General features: G+C 39.3%; 1 protein-coding gene across 5 annotated transcripts in view; it reads right to left on the bottom strand.

Annotated features, from left to right (window-relative positions):
• Positions 1-20313, bottom strand: part of ADAMTSL3 (ADAMTS like 3) — a 181989-nt gene that overhangs the window by 46024 nt on the left and 115652 nt on the right. For all 5 annotated transcript variants that reach the window (XR_009966864.1, XM_062629821.1, XM_062629812.1 and 2 more), the window contains exons 9-15: positions 15631-15788; positions 13801-13912; positions 10823-10961; positions 9187-9237; positions 4816-5020; positions 3815-3962; positions 2304-2388 (exon numbers count right to left, since the gene is read on the bottom strand). Coding sequence is in view for 4 of the 5 variants with exons in the window: in XM_062629821.1 (XP_062485805.1) it covers positions 2304-2388; positions 3815-3962; positions 4816-5020; positions 9187-9237; positions 10823-10961; positions 13801-13912; positions 15631-15788 (898 nt within the window). In the remaining variant the exon portion in view is untranslated. The remainder of the gene's footprint in view (positions 1-2303; positions 2389-3814; positions 3963-4815; positions 5021-9186; positions 9238-10822; positions 10962-13800; positions 13913-15630; positions 15789-20313) is intronic.

Below are 20313 nucleotides of genomic sequence, written 5' to 3'. Positions count from 1 at the left end.
AGAGAATAGCTAAAATTAAAAGCAATGGCATTTTACCAAGGAACTCAAAAGCCCCCCGGCTAGGCAGAGGTGGGCCATGAGTTATCACTGTGCCATGTGTAAATTACAGAAAACAAAAAACACTTTCAAACCAGAGGGAAATCTTGTTATAATTTATTCTGGGAGAAGTTACAACCTATTGTTACAATTTCTTTTTAAATGCTAAACCCTGACCCAAAAATCTCACTCCAGCTGGAAAAGACCACAGCAGTTAGAGCACAAGATTCAAAGCATCTATTGAGAAACTGCTCAGATTGCAAAGCATTGTCTACATGACCAACAGGCAATACACAAAATGGAATGAAATCAGTTGTTTCTCATTTCTCCTTACATGACAGCTTTCTTAGAAGAATAAATTAAGAGCAGGTGACACCAGAAGACAGGTAAAAAGAAACTGATGGGGAACCTGGCTTCAGCATTAGAGCTGCGTCCCAGGAGGGCCCAGAGTGCCCAGACTAGGAAATCACAGCACCTCAGCAAAGAGAAGGATGGCAGAGAAAAGTCATCAGCAACAAGGGGAGGGAGAAATCTCTTCAGACTTAGTGAACGTGCTTCTGGAAAATGGGAAGAAAGACTCCTAGGACAGATGAGGATTGTGAATGAAAGATTAAGAAAATCTAGGTCTCCAGAGCAAGTGAAGAGGAAGAAAGATCCAGGAAACTGCAAAACTGCACAGCTGTGACAGGACATGCACTGAGCACTCGAACACATGGCTGCATTCACACTGTGAGGCTGCAGTGGAATACATCGGTCATGTCTAGGAAGGCATGAATAACCGCTTTCTTTGTGAGGGTGAGGTACAAGGGAACCCATTACACAGTTTCCGGCTCGGCTCTATTATATTCTAAATATACTCTGACTTAGCATGCTGTGTCCCTGCCAGTCCTCCCTGCTTGTTCTGTCAGACTGCTGCTGAAGGATCCTAAAAACCTCAAGACGACATCAGTTTACAGCTGTCATAGCATGATTTCAAAATGCCAGAGAACTTTTTCTTTATATCTTCATGCTGAATCCTCTTTAGGAGTGGCCTCATATACCTTCATTCTGATATGCTGAATTCAACAGGCACATTTGGTTGCATCACCCCCTTTGATTATCACACTACTTTTATACCTTTGCTACTACCCTGCTTGAATTCAGGGCCACCAATTTGGAGAGTGAAATAACTGCTCACAGTAGGTTGACACTTGACTTGAGAGGCTAGAGCAGTGAAAAGTTTAAAGCACAGTCACCTAACAAACACCTGTTTGGCAAGAGGTTTCTTCTGTGAGTCAGTGCAGGTGTAAAGATTTTATTACTCATGATCACACCTGCTGGTGCAAGTGTGCCAAAAATCAGGGCTAGCTAGATGGAGGAAAAAAATAAGTTTTTGGGCATGCTCTGCTCTCAGAGCAATAATAAATCCAAAGGAACTTCAGTAAGCTCATCTAAATGATTTTAAACTAATATTACTACAAATGAGTGCAGAATTTGGCAAAGCACAACAAGCACAAACACAAAGCACAACACATTTTACTGCTAAAAATCTCTCATGAAAGCCTTACAGAAAGTTACTACTTTCTAGAAAGTTATATACTATATATTGAATTCATAAGATACATATATCCATGAACATACACAGGGGATATAAGCAATTGTGTGGATGCCCTAACATACAAGAGACAGGAACAAGTGCAGGTGGATTTAAATAATGCTTTCATCCTCAGGACTTAAATATTGTGAGGCTTACCCTCATCAGCTTTTAAGGGAACTCACAAAATCCAGATGTTATTTCACACATACTCACGTGTAAAGTATCACAATTTACCCCTGTAGATTCAGCTAAGCTCAGAGATCAGCAGGCTTTTCTCACTTTTTTTATGCATGGGGCTCACCCCCCAAGGAAATGCTGGCAACCCTACAAAGCACCTCTTAGTTTTTAATACAGCCACTACATTCTTGAGGTGACTGCAACGGCTGGGATAGAACTGAATTTATTTAACTTACATCTGCTGAAATGCTTCCACATGCATTAATTAGGCTAAATTAATATCCCTTTGCATTGCTTGAATGGTACAGGAACACTATAATAGAGCAGCTCTGCGTCATCCAGAACAGGAGCTCCAGAAGCAAAGCTAGAGATTCAAAACTAGGAATAGCTCACAACGCAGCCCATCTCCCAAGGAAGGCCAACTGTCAAAGCAAACTGCATAGCAGCAGTTGTTCCAGATGATCTGCAAAATGTGCCGGAAATGTTTCTTCGATGTAAAAGACAATGTACTTACGTTGGCTCTTCTGAGACTTTTATGGTCTCTTCCATTTCATGTGCCTGTTTAAACCACGGCAATTTTGCTTCCACTGGAGTTTTTTCTGGGAGAGAGGAAAAAAAAAAAAAAAAAAAAAAAAATCAACACAACAAAAACATTCAGTAATTCCTCCAAAATCAAAACAATATGCAGAAGTTAGCAGCATTCACCTTAGCACTTCACACTTTACATTGCCTACTGATCTGAGGCTTTTGAATATGTACTGGACAATAAAACATAACATACGAGAAAATTCCCACATGATGTTTGAGCTCCATTTTGACACCCCTCTTTACTGAGAGGGTACGAGTAATTCAATTTCCATTCGTGTTTAATCTTTCACTTCCTTCCCACACCTTCCCCAAATGCAGACTGAAGCGTATATCTCAGTATAATGGCTTATCGTCATAATTTAAGTTTATAGCTGAAAGAAGCCAGGGCATAGCAAACACACATTGAGTTCCAGACAGACTGCTTCATTGGAAAATATTGACAGAATATTTTTTTCTGGAGTTAGGCAGTTATCCCAAACCTGGACATTAATTTTAAAAACAACACTAGCTTCTTTTATCTGTCTAAGCATCCTACACTTCTGTAATGCTTTTTCTAGGAGTACTGTAAGCCAAATGAGGATCTGTGCCTCCAAATTTCAGTAAAACCCCAGAAGAAGGTTCTTAAATATTCAGAGCTGGTTTCTACTTCATGGCTTAACCCTGAATAGTTTTCTGCTTGAAGAATTCTTTAGAGTTTGAAAACATCCTGAAATAGGGTTGTCTACAGATAGCTTTCACTTTTTCTATGTAAATCTCTATGGTCAGCTGTGAAGGTCTGAAGTACAGCCTTTCAAAGAAAAACTGTAAGAATAGAAGTAGAACCCACTAAAATGGCCCAGAGGGACACAAATCAGCAAGTGACAAGATACACACTGGTTTCCACCACCACCCCCCTTTTGTTTTTTCCTTTTCGTTTTCCCACCTACTGTTGTATGCCTTACCAAGTCTTTTAGAGAATATTTATCAACTTGCATCATTGTTAAAGGCCTTTTAAATATGCAGATATGGAGAACAGAGAAGGAAACCAGTTTGATTAACTTAATGAACTGAGAGTCCCCCTGTGAATGTGGACAAATTTAACAAGATGCAAATGAGCAAGATCCCAAGTGATACATATGGAGTATCATTCCCATTTTAAGTATTATTGAGCATCTCCCCCTCCCCATGTTGGACTCATTAATTCTAGTCTGACCAGGCTGTATAGATTTAGTTAGCATGTTCACCTCATGACAGTCTGGCCACACCATCAGCAAAAAATATTAGCAGGGCATTTTTCCTAGCACCAATAATTAAAATGCTTGTTTCTGCCAAGTCTGAAATAAGTCCTAGTAAATTCCAGGTATTTCTTCTGGCATTTCTGAAAAAGGTTACCAGGGGCTTTTAATTCTCCTAACAAAAATGTAAAACAATAACAGACCCAGACAAAATTCCAGTTACCTTTTGGCTTGTAACATGGTATTGGCACGATGCACTCTTCTTTTATGTGGAGTTTAAGTTGTGGATTACAACCACCGACGTGCTGCCCGCGGTGGTCAATGCACAGCACTACTCGGTAGCGCAAGCCTCGGCCACAGGTCACTGTGCACTGCAGGAGACAATGCAATCACCTCATACTGTTTCTTTTTCATTATGTTTACTAATACTGTTAAAAAGCAAGTTAGAAGTTCTGATGATGTGTTCACTAAAGTTTTTCCACAATCAGTGAGGTATGAGATGTATGAATTTGCCCCTGCATTGCTGGGTGAATAAAGAAAAGGTTGATGATGGAAAAAATGTCTCAAGTTTTGGGAATGCAAGTGATTTCTTGGGGTTCTGTAAAGCTTATCTGATGGGCAACAGTCTGAAACAGAGGTGGCTATGTACTGAGAATATGCTCTTTCACAGTGGTCATTTTCAGTTAAAGATGGGTCAGATGTGCTGCAAGAACAGTTTCTTCACTACATGTTAGTGATGTCATTTGGATGGACTAAGAAATTATAGAAGTGTTGAGCTATCTGTATCAGATAACTACAGCCAAGATAAGTTGGCTTTATATTCTTGTTACTATAATGAAAGGTAATGCTGGAAAATCACCCTTGCAGACTTGTCAGCCCCTAGACAGACATGCCTTTAGCTATTATATGCAGTGAAATATTACATTTATCAAGAACTGAGAGGCAAACGACCTGATTGCAAAGGAGCCTGACCTCTGGCTCTCATCCCTCCTCTGTGTAAAGCAGGCATAAATAATTCTATATAGATTTTTCTCCACACAGACATATTAACATTTTGATTATCTGGCCAAATTACTTAGAGCAAGCTTCTCCTAGTAAGTCCTATGAATTATGCTTGCAGGGCTGCCTTTTTCTAATAGCCCTGTGCTCACAAATGCATGCTAACAAAACTAGAGGCTTGCTTTAGAAAACAAAAATAAAGGTCCAGTTTATTTTTCAACTTACCTGAGACCACTCCATTGCCACCCATTTAGGACAGTCAAACAAATTGCAGGTTTGAATGACTTTGGGCTTAGGGGCATACATGCATTTCCATTCTTCCACTTGCAGTATCTCTCCATGAATGGTCTCCTCTACACACACAAAACTTCTTCTCTGAATACCACCTCCACAGGACACTGAACATGCAGTCCAAGGGTTATGTTCCCACCTGGAAGAAGAACTCGGATATATTAAAAATAAGGCTATTTTTTATTCCACTAAAATTCAGTGGAATAAAAGTGCAAAATACTGAATTCAACATCAGCGTCTTTAATAGCCAATGACAGTTTGGTTGCTGTTTTCTTACCATACACTGAATAAAAATACATCAAATTACATAACTACCTTGCCCTATTCCAGATTTAAATTAGTTTGCAAATCGAGAAGAAAAACAGAACTACAAATTTAAGTATACTTAACAGAATAACTAAAAATCTTATTCTCATACATGAGTTAAAAACACTAAATATACTGAGTTTGAGTACTGGAATGATTTTACTTGCAAATAGTCTAAATACTCTAAACAGAATATTTTTTCAGCTAATTTACATGGTCACACACTCCTATTACCATTGTCAGAGACAATCATACGTAATTGAGATTGTATGAAGTCCACAGACAAAGACAGATGTGGCTGTGCTGACTGAGGGTGCTACTGCCCAGGTTCTCATCACTGCCCACATCATGCAGGCTACCCTAAAAAAAAAAATCTCTTAATGCAAGAGCTTTTCTGAGCACTCTAATACTTGCTTTGGGTAAACCCAGCCATTTCATGTCAAACTGTCTTCATCCCTAAGGACAGTGAGCAAATTAAATTGTGACAGCTACCATTTGGCTGATCACCATTGCAGTTCTGCAACAGTTTTCCACCCTCAGTAAAATGCTGTTGAAGGGCTTTGTATTCACACTTTCCAACTTGCTTCAAGCAAAAGGCAGCTGCTCATCCATTTCAGCTGCTTTGGATAACCTAGCTGATTGCTCCTGAAGCAGGGCTATGCACAGCTTAAGGAAAGTCCACACAGCCCTGTCAACCAGCAGAGCTGTGGGCTAGTAGCCTCCAACAGAGGGATGATGAACAACCTGCTGGGAGGGAATGCCTTCAGAATGGACATCTATCCACAATCTTAGACCTAACCACAATAAAGATGGCAATTGCTACACCATCTGAATCAAGAATTATATGTCGGTTTTCAGGTTACAAACTCTGTTTCATTTATCTCCTGGTCTTAGCATGAATGTACATTTAAGCGATCACTTATCAACAAAAACTAACTTCAACAATGTCCTGCTGTTGTCATGTTTAAAGGTAACAAGCTCCTATCATAGCATTTGTCTGTAGATTCCACTGACCCCCACACAATTTTTCCTCACCCTTCACCTACTATCTCTTGCTTCTTTCCCACCACCCACCCAAACCAAAGCAAAGCCCTGTGAAATGCTCCAGTCCTGCGGCACATCTTTTGGTTCATCAACGTCTTAGTTTAAAACTTATTCCTATTACAACTGCAGGGGCTCAGAAAGGACCATGAAAAAAATTACATGCATTATGAACAATGGACTTGTCAAGTACTTCAGTATCCCACCAAAATCAATTCATCAAGAGTAATTTAGCTATCATAAAGGAAGTCATAATCTCAAAGTAGATGAAGCAAAGGCCTATGAATCAAAAATAAGTTTAAGTGACTACTACCCACATTCTATGATCCCACAGGTAAATCAAGGACACTTCCTATTTTACACAATTCATTAAACTGCCTACAAAAACATATTAATCATGCTTAAGCTCAACAAACGAATCAGTGTAAAACATAGAGCAAACCATGAAACATTAGCCATGGAGCATATACTCAAAAACATTTAGAACAAAGCTGGATGTCCCCATAAGATACCATACCACAAGTACAAGATACATTTGAAGAGCAACAGTTACACTTCTCTGACTTAAACGAGCTACTATTGTCAACTCATTTTCCTCAAAAAAAGTCAGAAACTGCAGAATAATTAACTCCTCAATGAATTAGCAGCTCATGGATTTATATATATAAGGCTCACTGTGCTATATGTAATGCTAGCCTTGCAAGTGTTTATAGCATGAAGTTTTATAGTTGTTTTTCTTTATCTCATCAGTTTCGAACACACTCCAGATCCCATACTCCCATAAGCATTCTCAAGATGGAGTGAGGTCCATGGCTACTGGGGAAAAGGGGGGTCTTGGGCAAGCAGTCAAGGAGATTCTTTCCAGAACCCACAGCTGTCAAGGGATCCTCAACAGTCCAACAAGTCTGAAATAAATGGAGGCATTCCAAAAGCTTTAAAAGAAAATTTTCATCCTGGGAAATTTTCCTATTTATTTCAAAAGAATTCTCCATCTGTAAAAATATTTCAGTGGGGCATTTACAACTTTAGCCACAGGAGAACTCTTTCAAGATCTTGTGGTGTGCACCATGACTTTCCCACAGCTTCCTCGTGTGAATGGGAAAGTAGTGGTAAACACCACAGGACTGCAAAGCAGCCCTCCACATGGCCCTTGTGTTATGTAGGTGGTGTGATGTATGACTGCTGGTCAAGTGAAGGAGCCTGTACAGTTTTGCTCAAGCACATCTACAGCACTTTGGTTTTCCGCCTGCTTTGCAAGAACACTCTTGGATTAGCGGATAAGAAACAGGTAAGAAAAGGCAAAAAGAAAAGGTGGGAAAAGCTCCAGCAGAACTGGCACAGGCTAATGCATTGCAGTTACTTGACAGGCACAGAGAAAATACATCCTGCTACACTGAAGCAAGACCTGCATCTGTGCTGGACCAGATTCACCTCATGATGCAGGAATACAAAGTGCCTGTTTCAACTGCTGCTTTCTTTCAGAAATTCCAGTAAGAAAGAGTGCTTTTTTATCTTGTGCTTCTTTATGTGCCCTCCCAGTGTAATACAGCCCTTTTCCTCTCTCTCCTTCCCCCGGCACCAACTCTGTGCCCTACTTGGCAACCTGCTATCATACAGTTCTTACTCCTGAGCATCACCCAGGAAGACCATGATACCTTCTGACAGGACACACTGAGGTGTCAAAATGAGGTGGGCCTTTGTCTGCATTTCTCAGTGTTTGAAATAAGAGAACCTGCCCACAGCTTTACTGCACACAATCTATCTCACCACAGTGTCATGCAAACACGCTGAGCACGGTAAAGCACAAAAAGGGGGATTAAATTTCTCTTTCAACTGGCCTCCGAGCCCTGAACAGTTCTGAAGATGAAATACTCATGTAAATAAATTATGCTGAGTTCCAGAGGAGACCTTAAGTGCAAAGGAATTGGCAGAAAAAATGGAAGGGGAGAGACACAGAACATAATCATCAAACTTTACAGGATAAAGCTGTGACGGAAAAAATCCTGACTGTATGTAGGAAAGCCAAAGTACATCACAGGACAGCAGATCCACAACGAGCATAAATTGCTACAGAAATAAACTATGACATTTATATCAGCTGCAATCAGTAGCTCCACTGAGCCATGCAAGTCTATGATTTCATTCGTATTACTTCATATCTTTACTTCTTTAGAAAAATATACATTATTCATTTCATGGCATAATAAAGCAGAGGATCAGCTTAGATAAATATGCATCTAACTCCATCAACTATAATTCTTCACATTAACAGTAAATCTGGCTCAATGCTTTTTAGTCCGAACATTCTTCACAGAACATGTAAGCCTTCCAGAGAAGATTCACATTCTTTTCATTAATTCAGGTAGATAAATAAATGACAACAAACTGTGCTCTGACAACTTAATTTTAGGTAATATACATTTAGGTAATATATATATATATTCAGATAACTCTGTGTCTTTAAAGGGACATCAGCCTTGATGTCAATAGATAAAGTGTAGGTCTAATGACGAGCAGAAGAATAAGACCTCTTGACGAAAAAAGAATTTCTAGAGTCCTGTAACACAGGCAGACCTGTTCTGTAAAATACACTCATTGCATACATCTTCAAAATAAAAACATTTCATTTCATTCATCATTAAGACAAGAAATCATACATGCATTTTAATGGAGATGCTCTCCCCAAAACTATAGCAGGAGAAGGCTTAGCGGGACAGTTCTTTATTCTAAATCTTCCACAGTGATATTTTCAAGAAGAGCATATTAATCCCTTGCTGTTAAGCTAATCAGAGTGCACTGAAATAAATCACAAACATAAGAACACGTAGAGGATTGTTATAAACTTGCTCTCCTGTACAGTAAAAAAATCAGATGTTCCATGATCTTAATACTCAAATAGTATGTTTGCAGTGAAAATTGTGCTAATGCTGACATGTATGCTATCCTGATTATACATACCGAGGAAGTGGCTGGAAGTGATCATAGGGCATGATTTCTTTAAATCCATCACTGTCAAAAAAATAAATATTGCATCATTATTTCTCATACCTGAGACTGTACTACCCAAGTACATATTTTTACATGATCATACTTAAAGTAAGCAATTCCCAATGTGAAATGAGGGAATCTTACATCCATTACACATCACCCTTGTGGCAAACAATAACTTGTATAATCTTACCTCTTCTGCACAGATAAAGATTTACTCCCCATACAGTTTCTCCACTTCATACCATCAAAAATAAAACTAATTAAATGAACAAGCCTTCAGCAAAGAAAAGTATTATCAGCAAATTTTTAGGACTGTGCTAATTTATTCTCAAGAAAAGTTACATACTTAAACCTGTAACAAAGACACTGAAGAACTTGAGTGTCAGTGACATAAATGCACCACAGGATTAATCCTAGATAGGTCCTGAATGGTGATTAAAAGCCTTCTAGAACTGCACAGCATAGAGCAGGCATAAACCCTTACTACCAATGCTAAGAGATATGGTATTATATCCAGTAGTACTTCCCTATTTCTGTCTATATAAGCTAAATTTGAAAGGAAAATGTAATTACACCCTTTCCTTCCCTAATTTTCCCGTTCCAGCTTTGCAACACTTGGCAACCATTGCCATTAAGCATTACTGAAATCTTACCACTCCATATAGTGATCAACTCTCCCGGAAAAAAAAACTTGAGAGTCTGCATGTCTGTAACTGTTAGAGGTCACTATCAATGATTATGTTCTACAGGAATGAAAGGAAATGGACAGTTTAGCTATAGGAAATGAAATCCATTGAAAGTGTTTCCTTTTCTTCTTGCCTATAACTCTAGCTCGGCCAGCTGGCATATTAATGTGAGGTTCTGGGACCTGATACTGTGATGTTATTTTAAGATTCTCTAGCACAGCCAGGAAACCTCACCAGACAATCCAAAAGTTAGTTTGAAATACTGTATTGTAATTCGATACAATTTATGTATACTATAGCCTTTGTAATTTGGCAATAACGTTCTGTGGTATTTGTCATACAAGTATATTTACTTTGAATGTGGTTTTTTAAAAAATTCTTAGTATAAAAACACAAACCCCCCCAAACTTTAATAATTGTCAATTCCACAGTACAAACGAAGAATGAAACTTTTACAGTGGGCAGATGAATAAAACAAGTTAAACCATGTGCAAAACTTGTACTCTGACAGAACTGGAGCTACTGTCTGTCTAATGAGAAATCCTGAATGGCAGCATCAATAAATCCAAAGCAGGCAAACAATCTGTCCTTCTCACACAGCCTCACAAAATCCTTGTACTAGTGCTGTACCACTCAGCAAAAGATAAAGTAGAATTAGCCCTTGAACAGACAAATTGACATTTACTATATCTCTGTATAAAGCAAAGTCTCCTATTCTGCAACACTGAAATGCTACAAATCTATAGGCAGTGGTGCCCAACATCAGCCTTTAATGTGTAGCCATTAGATTGTGTAGATAGATACGTAGCCAAAGATTAAGTAGCCATAAAGATTAAAAGAGATTAAATTAAGTAAATACAATTTCTTGTTCATTAGTAACTGACTATACCACACACAAACTTATTTGCCATACAAACCTAGAAGGGCAGGGATCCATGTTGCATTCTTTTAGCTTGGGCTTTGGTTTCTTATTTTCTGGATGGTAATGACAATAGTGGTCAGGAACAACACGCTTCAGACGAATATCCATGCATTCAGCTGAATTAAGCTGATAACCTAATGCAGGAGCAAAGTTAAATATTGGCAACAGCAACACATTAAAGCAGCCTTATTCCTTCCCCACCCCTCCCAAAAATTGTGCTGCCGATTCACGATTAATTTCTTCTGCTACTCCTCTTTGGTTTACTTTTAAACAAGGAAACGCTGCACAGGAACATGCAGGACCAGATCTTCATTTAAAGCAATTTAGTATAACTGTTATGTTAGCCTATTCTAACACTAGATGAGGCTTTGGCACATTATTCTGATAATATTCTAAGAGTAAAAGCATATATATTTTTATGTGATGCAGGAATACATGTACTGGAACAGCTCACCTGTCACAGAGGCAACCCTAGAAAGTCATATGGTTCTGCTACATGTTCCATAATTTATAACTGCCCTCCCCCAAGGAGGATTTACCACGTATGTTAGAGAGCTATATTACACAGTCATGCATGTTAAAAAAAAAATAAATACTTAAAATAAAGCCAGAGGAATTGAAGATGAGATCCAAAAACATTGCTAAGTTAAACTGAAGAAGACCAAGAAATAGTTTCAAGAACATTCCTAGTTGAAGAGCCAGCAAAAGAAAACTTGAAGTAACTACTTGGTGAAAAAAAAAACCAAAACAAAACCAAAAAAAGAAGTCTGTGAGGAGGCTGGTTACAAGAAAAGATCTGAGTTTTATAAACCACTAAGTTGCTTTTTTGGCTAAGAAAAAAGACTCATTCAAAAGAGCTGACTTGGACTTAAACTGAGGAGAGGAGGAGGATGTTCTGGTATGTGCAAAGAAAAAAAAAGCTTGAAACCACAAGAATTAAAATCCAAACAGAGTCAATAAACTAACAGCACAAGTCCCAGTGTCTACTGAAAATGCTAAGTATCATATATCAATGGCTTTGCTTGTGTGTCTCTTGGCTGATTCAAAGTGTCATCATGCATGAGAAGGATAACCACGAAGAGGAACTAAGCAGTTCCAGTGCTGAAAGCATGTATGTTCCAGTTCTTGTAAGTACTGAAAGGACCCAGAAGATACGCTACTTGCAAACAAGATAAACTTAATTTTCAGACATTCTTGCTCATTCAAGCCTGACAGTACTTTCCGAAATGCCCATCACACTCCCCCTTCCAACACATGGAGATTACAGAATTAAATGTAGGAGAAGCATCCAAGTGAGGAATGGTGGTGCACTGGTTCCAAGTCTTTGTTGTGAATAACCTTTTTCTTTTATTGCCAGTAAAATATGCCAAACAGACAATCTGGACACTAAATCTGCTTTAAGATAACAGGTTAAAGCCAGGCAGCTGCAATACAACTTCCCCACATGCCTCAGTAATATGCCTTTCTTTACTAATTTCATGGGCAAGCAAATAGCTCAGTTTCTGTGCTTCCTCAGTTACCGGCCTCCCTCAGGACTGCCATCAAGAGTGTCAAGCCCTGCTTATAAAGGTCATTTTGATATTACAGACATGCAGCTACAAAGCAGGGCACTAAAAACCCTGGCTGATTTCAAAGAGATTGACATGTAGCTATAATTTTCAAACCATAACACCAGTCTGCATAAAACTGGATTTAAGCCAATAAACTTGAAGGTAGATATGTCCCTTGAGTTATCCAGTGTTTACCTGCAGTCCTCAAAAATAACTATGATGCTTTACACTTCTTCCCCTGTCAGATGAGTTAGGAAAAAATTCATAAACAGTGCAGTGAAATCATCAGAGGACATGTATTGCCACTCACACTTCCAGCAAGAATCACACGTAATGAGGCCAAGTATCTTATAAGATACAGTAGTTTCCTGTGAGACTAGATATTACACACATATACTGTCTGCATTTCAGATTAAAGTGAGGTGCAAGTGGTCCATCAAAGGATCCCCAGGCTCCACTTGTGCTTTAAACATCTTTTACTCATGTCCCAAGTAACTATTTAAACCATATTTGCAGTCTCCAAAAAACCCACTACAACAGGATCACCAGTACCCCAGTCTGTTTTCCAGGTGACCTGGCTAATGCTAGCTGAAGTGAAACAGCTATCTAAAATGTCAAGCACTCCTCCTGCCATGAGGTTACGGTTTTTGCAGAACCAGACATGACAAGCAGTGGGCTGGGCTGTATGAGCAGCAGCAGATTTGTGCTGCACTTCATCTAACCATTGTATAAACTGTAGTGTTTAAACCAGTAGATGCCATGGCACACTATGTGCTGCTCACCGTCAGGACTAAGTGTTTAAGATCAGAAAGTCAAAGGTATTAATAGTAGTTATTCTCTAAGTTCTATTTACTTATACTGTCTCCCCTCCTGTCTACACTGTGGCCAGAAATACCTTCTTCCTCCATTTCTTGATTATCCTTACGTTAAAATCTCACCGTATTTCTTTGCTTACTTTCCTAAAATACCCTTTATGAATTGGCATTTTCCATTTTGAATGTCATAACATAAAATCATAGATGAGCTTGGGTTTGAAGGGACCTTTAAAGATCATCAAGTTCCAACCACCTTGCCATGGGCAGGAATACCTTCCACTAGATCAGGTTGCTCAAAGTCCCTTCCTGAACACTTCCAGGGATGGGGCAGCCACAACTTCTCCAGGCAACCTATTCAAAGTTCTTACTCAAATGATTATTCCTTATGGAATAACATGACTTCTGGTAATATAAGGTATAAGAAATCCTATGCACATACTAACTCAACCAACCAATTTAGGTGCTACTATTTCATTTATTTTCCTGAAGAACCATCGGTGTGCAAAGAAACACAAAAATCTAACCAATAAAAATGCAGAACAAAGGTTGTCAATCTGCCACTTTTGATCTTCAGATTTAAACACTCATGAAGAACTGCCATTACTTACCTCCTCCACATGTCACTGTGCAAGGGAAGAACTCTGTTTGTCTCCACTGATGACTGATGGGTTGATAGAAGAAGAACTGAACCACACTATCTTTTGATCCAGAGTACCTGGCCTGAAGAAATTTCCATTACAACACATGTGTATACTGTACCGCTCATGTAATCTCAAAACAATTCATATATAATAGCAATGCAGAGAGTAGTATGATATATGAGTAATATAAGAGTAATAGAAAAGAGATTCAGAGCAGCCCTGTGGAGAAGGACTTGGGGGTGTTGGTGGATAAGAAAATGAACATGAGCCGGCTTCAGTGTGTGCTTGCAGCCCAAAAAGCCAATCGTATCCTGGGCTGCATCAAGAGGAGCGTGACCAGCAGGTTGAAGGAGGTGATCCTGCCCCTCTACTCTGCTCTGGTGAGACCTCACCTGGAGTATCATGTGCAGTTCTGGTGTCCTCAACATAAAAAGGACATGGAACTGTTGGAACAAGTCCAGAGAAGGGCCACGAGGATGATCAGGGGACTGGAGCACCTCCCATATGAAGACAGGCTGAGGAAGTTGGGGCTGTTCAGCCTGAAGAAGATAAGGCTGCGTGGAGACCTCATAGCAGCTTTCCAGTATCTGAAGGGGGCCTACAAAGGTGCTGGAGAGGGACTTTTCACTAGGGACTGTAGCGATAGGACAAGGCGTAATGGGTCAAAATTTAAACAGGGGAAGTTTAGATTGAGTATAAGGAAGAAGTTCTTTACTATAAGGGTGGTGAGGCACTGGAATGGGTTGCCCAGGGAGGTTGTGAATGCTTCATCCCTGGCGGTGTTCAAGGCCAGTTTGGACAGAGCCTTGGGTGACATGGTTTAGTGTGAGGTGTCCCTGCCCATGTCAGGGGGGTTGGAACTGGATGATCTTAAGGTCCTTTCCAACCCTATGATTCTATGATAAGAGGCATAACTGTTCTATGATTCTATGATAACAGGCATAAAATCTCTAGAAAGTCCACAGTGACAATTAAAGTTTCCAACAGTCAAACATTGGTATGCTGCTTTGCTTTACAAATCGTTCAAGAGTATCTTGAATGTGACTTTGATTATCTAACTTTGATTGCCAAAGTTCCTAACTGTATTCTTCTGGCTTATCTTTCTTAGCAAAACTTTTAGAATTTGCTGGAGAGGGGAGTCTATAATTGATCTAAGCACACCGGTTCAGACTCAGGCAGGTCTAAGTGCATCTGTGATTTTGGTGATGCAAAATGAAAACTACTGAAAGTCTATTTCTACAACATGACAGATAAAGCCAAGTGGTGTGGCAATACCGAAACACTTGTCATTTCCATTGGAAAACTGTATGACTATCTTCTTTGGCAGTCAAATCTTGATTTTTTTCTAGATACAAATATCTGTGTGTATGATGCAAGCCATTGGTGTGTGGTCTGGGTAGAAGAGAATCTTAGATTAGAAATGGTCAGTAGCTGGATTAGCTAAAATTGATTCTAGGGTGCTGCATGAAGAGATTCTCAGATTCAGTAGGTGGCAGTCTTCAATTGGATTAACACTAACCCACAGCACAGGATCACACGGATAATCTCCCAGTAATTAAAACAAACTCCTGGTCATTTTTACCACTGTTGTACTTTCCACCACAGAAAAGACATTAACCTTGTAACATTTTAATTTGTTTGGATATACTTAGTATAAATTACCTCTGGACTGTAATTAGGATTTCTTATTTCCTAGCTGAAAGATTTTGTTGTACTGCTACAAGCTGATGGAGCCACCTACTCTGTTGCACATACTTTGCAACATACTTTGTAGATTTGTACATACATGCATCCCACCTTGATAATGAAATCTGCTCCAAGAGGTCCCTGGATCTTTATGATTTCCCTGTCTGTACTCTTCTGAAATTCAACAGTTGTATTTTCTATGATAAATGTTCCAGGATCATCAAAACTGTGCTCTCCCTTGTCTCCTTGCAGTGTCTTCGACTCTATAACTAAAGAAGAAACATGCAATTAATAAACTTGAACAGGATATTTTTTATTTTTCAAGGAAATCAGAAAATAATAATTCCATCTTTGTCTTACAAGTAACAGCTATATGTGTGCATTAAAAAAACATGCAGAATATCTGTAAAGAGTATTCACTGCTTCAGATTATGGGCTATTATATAATTGCAGGACATGTCAGCACAGGAATATCTGCCTGAACACACTATTCTTTCATACCAGAAACTCTTCTGAGACAGGTTTTCCTACACCAAGTGCTCTATATATTTATAAAGCAATAGATTCAGCAGGATGAGCTGCAAGAAACTCAAACCAGATAGAACCAATACACAGAAAAATAACTTAAACTTCCATGCAACTCAAAAGTCTAGCAACTTCAGCAGTCTCCAGAGAAGCCTGAATGGTGTCAAAGTCACCAAGCACTCACCTCAGTACCTGTATCACTTTACCCATTCCAGATGTCATTAACTCAACTTTGAATATTTCTCCTGTGAGGCAAAAGCACGGCCAGGAGGTGGGTAGCTGCAGTGCTGCTGGAGGGATGTCCCTTTCTCAGAACAGGTGGTGATAAAAACCCTTTTGAGCTATTCTGCACTCCTTGGAAACACATTAAACTAACAGCCCACAACCTCCAGAAGACAGATGAAGCATTTTTAGGATTGAGTCACTTCCAGCAAACTGACTGAGCTATGAGTGCACAAAGCTAAAGGAAGATTTTCATAACAAAGGTAGAATTTTTGGCTCTGCATAATGCTGCACATAGGCACAGCAAGATGCATGAGTTGAAATACACTGGTCTGGTTACAATCAGAGGACTGCATGAGGCAAGCATGAATCTCAGATGAGCTCAAGGCTAGCTAAAAGGAACCTTTTGGTGAGCTATAAATACCTTCTTTCTCCAACTGTCTTCCCTTTTTTGGTACTTTAAACAGAGTTACCTAATTCAGGCTAGACAATTTAGGTTAAGAGCATCTAGGTTTACCTGCACTGAAAACATACTCTGAATGCCGCAATCCATCATTACTGTTTTCTTCCTTAAGGTTTTTTAAATAAAAATGCATTCTGGAGCATCCCCAGCAGAGTGAAGAAATTCTAGAAGAAATCAATTTCCTTTAAAAGGTACCAGTATTATTCCAAGTTTCTAAGCATTTGGTTCCACTATGTTCAAAGGCATAACAAAGGTCACATACATGGCTGGAAGGAAGTTTAAGCAATGATGGTTCTAGAAAAATGACTTTAAGGTAATCATAAAGTAAGAATCTCGTGGTGAATCAAATGTTCTTTGTCAAAGACAAAAAATAAGTCTCTGGGAACCCCATTGTCCAATGCATTTCCATTAGGAAGAAACTGAGGTGAACAAATGCCAGAAAAAAACAACAGTATTTAGACAATTACTACATATTTTTGTCACTTATAGACGTTTTCTTTCCTGACTGCATTACAAAATAACTTCTTAAATATCTGAACTCAGCATTCTTGGATAAAGCTTCCTCAAGTCTTGACCCCAAACTTACACTGCTTAACAGTAAGTATTAATGCATGGTGCCTGTTATTCTGTCATTTTGTTGAATAAGAGTCAAATCCACAAATCTCAAGTACTTCCAACTCCACATAAAGTCAGTAGGATCCTCTGGGGTAGAGGAACCCTTTGAAACTAGCATTTAAAATTGCAAAGCAAGACATCCAGCTGTTGCAAGAATTTAAAGATGTTAATCTGGTGACCTGAGATGCATTACTTTGCAGTCTTTATGCTATGTTTCTTCATTAAAATATAATTTTTATGTGTTTCTAAGCACAAACCAGGAATACTGTTCAGCAACCAACCACAAGATAACTCAGTGAGAGCTCATACACATTTACGTTAGTGCTACACTAAATTTTAATCCAAAGCATGTGTTTATTTGCAAGGTCCAGCTCTAGAGGGATGGACTGTATCTCTGGAGGTCATGTCAGTGAAGCTTAGAGCAGCTGCTCAGCTTTTTCCAGAAGTGTGTCACACAGGGAGATGAAGAGCTATTCCACAGCACAACAGATAACCTCTCAGGCAATGTATTCCTGCTCAGTAGTATCTAGTGTTTCTCATCACAGGCTTCTAAAACAGAGTGAAACCAAGCATCTAGTGTAACACATGCATAACAGAATAATTCCTATTAGGGAATAGTTCTCCCCACAAAAACTACTTCATTAATATCAGAGCAGTAACTGGGAACAAGGGTTTCACCAACTGGCTTATAGGGTAGGTTTAGAAAAGGACTGACCAAACGTTTATTTGTTCTGCAGGGCCCTGTAACCTTGAGAGGTTGGAAGTTTGACTTCAGAAGTAAGCTTCTCCCCCTAAGTTTCCTTGTGGGGTCTTTAGGACTCCAGATATGCAGAGTCATAAGGAGAGGGAATTCTCTCAAGTGCTCACCTGTTTCTGTGCCTAGCAAGATAATCACTGGTGCCAAAGACCTATAACTCTCTGCTTTTGTGTTATTTCCATCATCTTGATACAGAATATTTTCCCCATGGAAATGCCTTGCCCAGTTGGGGATGGAAGACCCAGCACAAAAGCCGTCCATACTCTTAGTGGCAGGCAGGAGTAGGGTAGCATGGCATGGGGAACCCACTGCAAGATACCTCACTGTGTAGAGAGGTGCATGGAAGAATTCCCAGGGCAATAGCTGCTGCTCCCAGGGCAAGAAGGAGCAAATCGTGTTGCTAACCAGAAGCTCGCTCTTTCCTATGTGATTCATTTGTAGATAGAACATTACAGGGACTCAAAATACATCTTTTCTAAATGCAAGCAACACTGTCTTCCTCAAAAGACAAAGCAGTGCACAGATGAACAACTAAACACTGTCAGTAACACAAACCACTGCAAGCAGCTCAGATATTGACAAAAAGGGAAAAAAGTTTCAGTTCCTTTTAGTGAAGCTAACCTCCCTAAGTTCATGAACTCAGTTATCTAGCATTAGCCACTTGTAAAAATATTAGCTTCTGGTTTTCCTGTTTCTTCTGCTGGAGGATTAATTTCAGGGAACTTTCAGTCTTTCTTTTGATTCTAATGCTCTTAAAACAACTGCTAGAAAAGCCGTAATACAGTCCAAATCAAAACGAAAACCAACACAATGAAACATTTTATTCATAACCATTTTTGTACTCATTACTTGGTTATTTCCCAGCAAATCACTCACAAAACCCAAGCAGAAAGTGGTACAAGAGGGATCTGTGTGTAAAAAAAAAACCCAGAGTAATGCCTTTGCTCTCTGATAAATCTGTTGCTTCTCTTAAGGTGCCAGTATACACAAACAAAATACTTACTCTTACCAGCTACAAACAAATGTAGTCTTTCCTAAAACACTAAGCTGCTGATTGTAAAACAATGTTCAGAGCATTTATTTGTTTCAAATCTGTTATGCGCTACATCTCCAACCACATTTCCATTTTTGATTAATCCAGCAGCTGTGTTTTCCTGGAACAAGTGCAGACCATTAAGCCCAGGATGAAGCACAAAAGAATACAAGATAAAGGGAAAAGTGCCAGGCACTCCATCGTGCTCTTCGAGTGTTTGAGCTGCTGACTTTACTTGAAGAGCAAATATATACTGGCAACAGGAGGCAGTATAAAATTCTACAATAAGTAGTGCGTGCTCCACCTGTTAAATTCAGCTCCTTCCAAGCCAGGAAGAAAGTCTCTGACAAATGGAGCCTGTAATTAGAGATGACTATTTTTTAAATTCTGCCTTTAATTATGCCAGCACACCCACACAGAACTCAAGGAAGCTTCAGAAAAAAGATCACTTGATATTTTCTGTTAAGTGACAAACATCCACAAACATACATACAGTCAGAAAGGCAGACAAGCAAATTTTCCTGAGGCACATCCTCTAGAACATCAGTTCTTGAAGATCCATCTTCTATGAAGCCAGAAACTCCTTCCACCTCCCTCCCCACAACAGCTCTCACTTGTTTTTCACCTCTGCGTTTTTAGTTTTAAATTTTAGGTAACAAATGTCTAAATCCTCCCAGCTTTGCAAACAGATGTGCTGGGGGAAGTGGTTAAAGGAACATTTCACAATTCTCATCCAGCAAGAGAACTAGCTAACAAAGGTAATGCCAAGCCACAGCTTCTTGACGGAACCACCCTGGGTAGGAAGCCAGGAGCACTCTGTACTTAGCTACAGAGCTGCTGCTGCATTCCTCAGGAGCTTTCCAGAAATCCCCCAGGAGCCACTGAATCTAGTTCTTTTTCCTTATACAAAGCTAAATCAACAACTTCTTTCTGCAGAACTACTTAAGAAAGACCAAGAGTCCTGACCTGAACTGGTCAGGATCACTCATTCATACACCCCTTGCAATAGTTTTACATGAATATTATTTATTTCAAGATAAGTTCAGCTTTGTCGATATCAATGCCATAAGTTACTGTCCTTCCAGAGCTTCTCTAAAATGAAAGTCTTCAAAATCTTCTTTGAAAGAAAATAAGTGTACATTCAAAGCAAACAAATAGATAAGCAATTTTCCAATAAAA

This window comes from Pezoporus occidentalis, unplaced genomic scaffold (genome assembly GCF_034315485.1).
Source record: "Pezoporus occidentalis ecotype Australia unplaced genomic scaffold, CSIRO_AGI_Poc_V1 ctg11, whole genome shotgun sequence".
Classification (NCBI taxonomy): domain Eukaryota; kingdom Metazoa; phylum Chordata; class Aves; order Psittaciformes; family Psittacidae; genus Pezoporus; species Pezoporus occidentalis.
The sequence above is the reverse complement of the archived record's forward strand: the minus strand, read 5'-3'. Positions and strand labels throughout refer to the sequence as shown.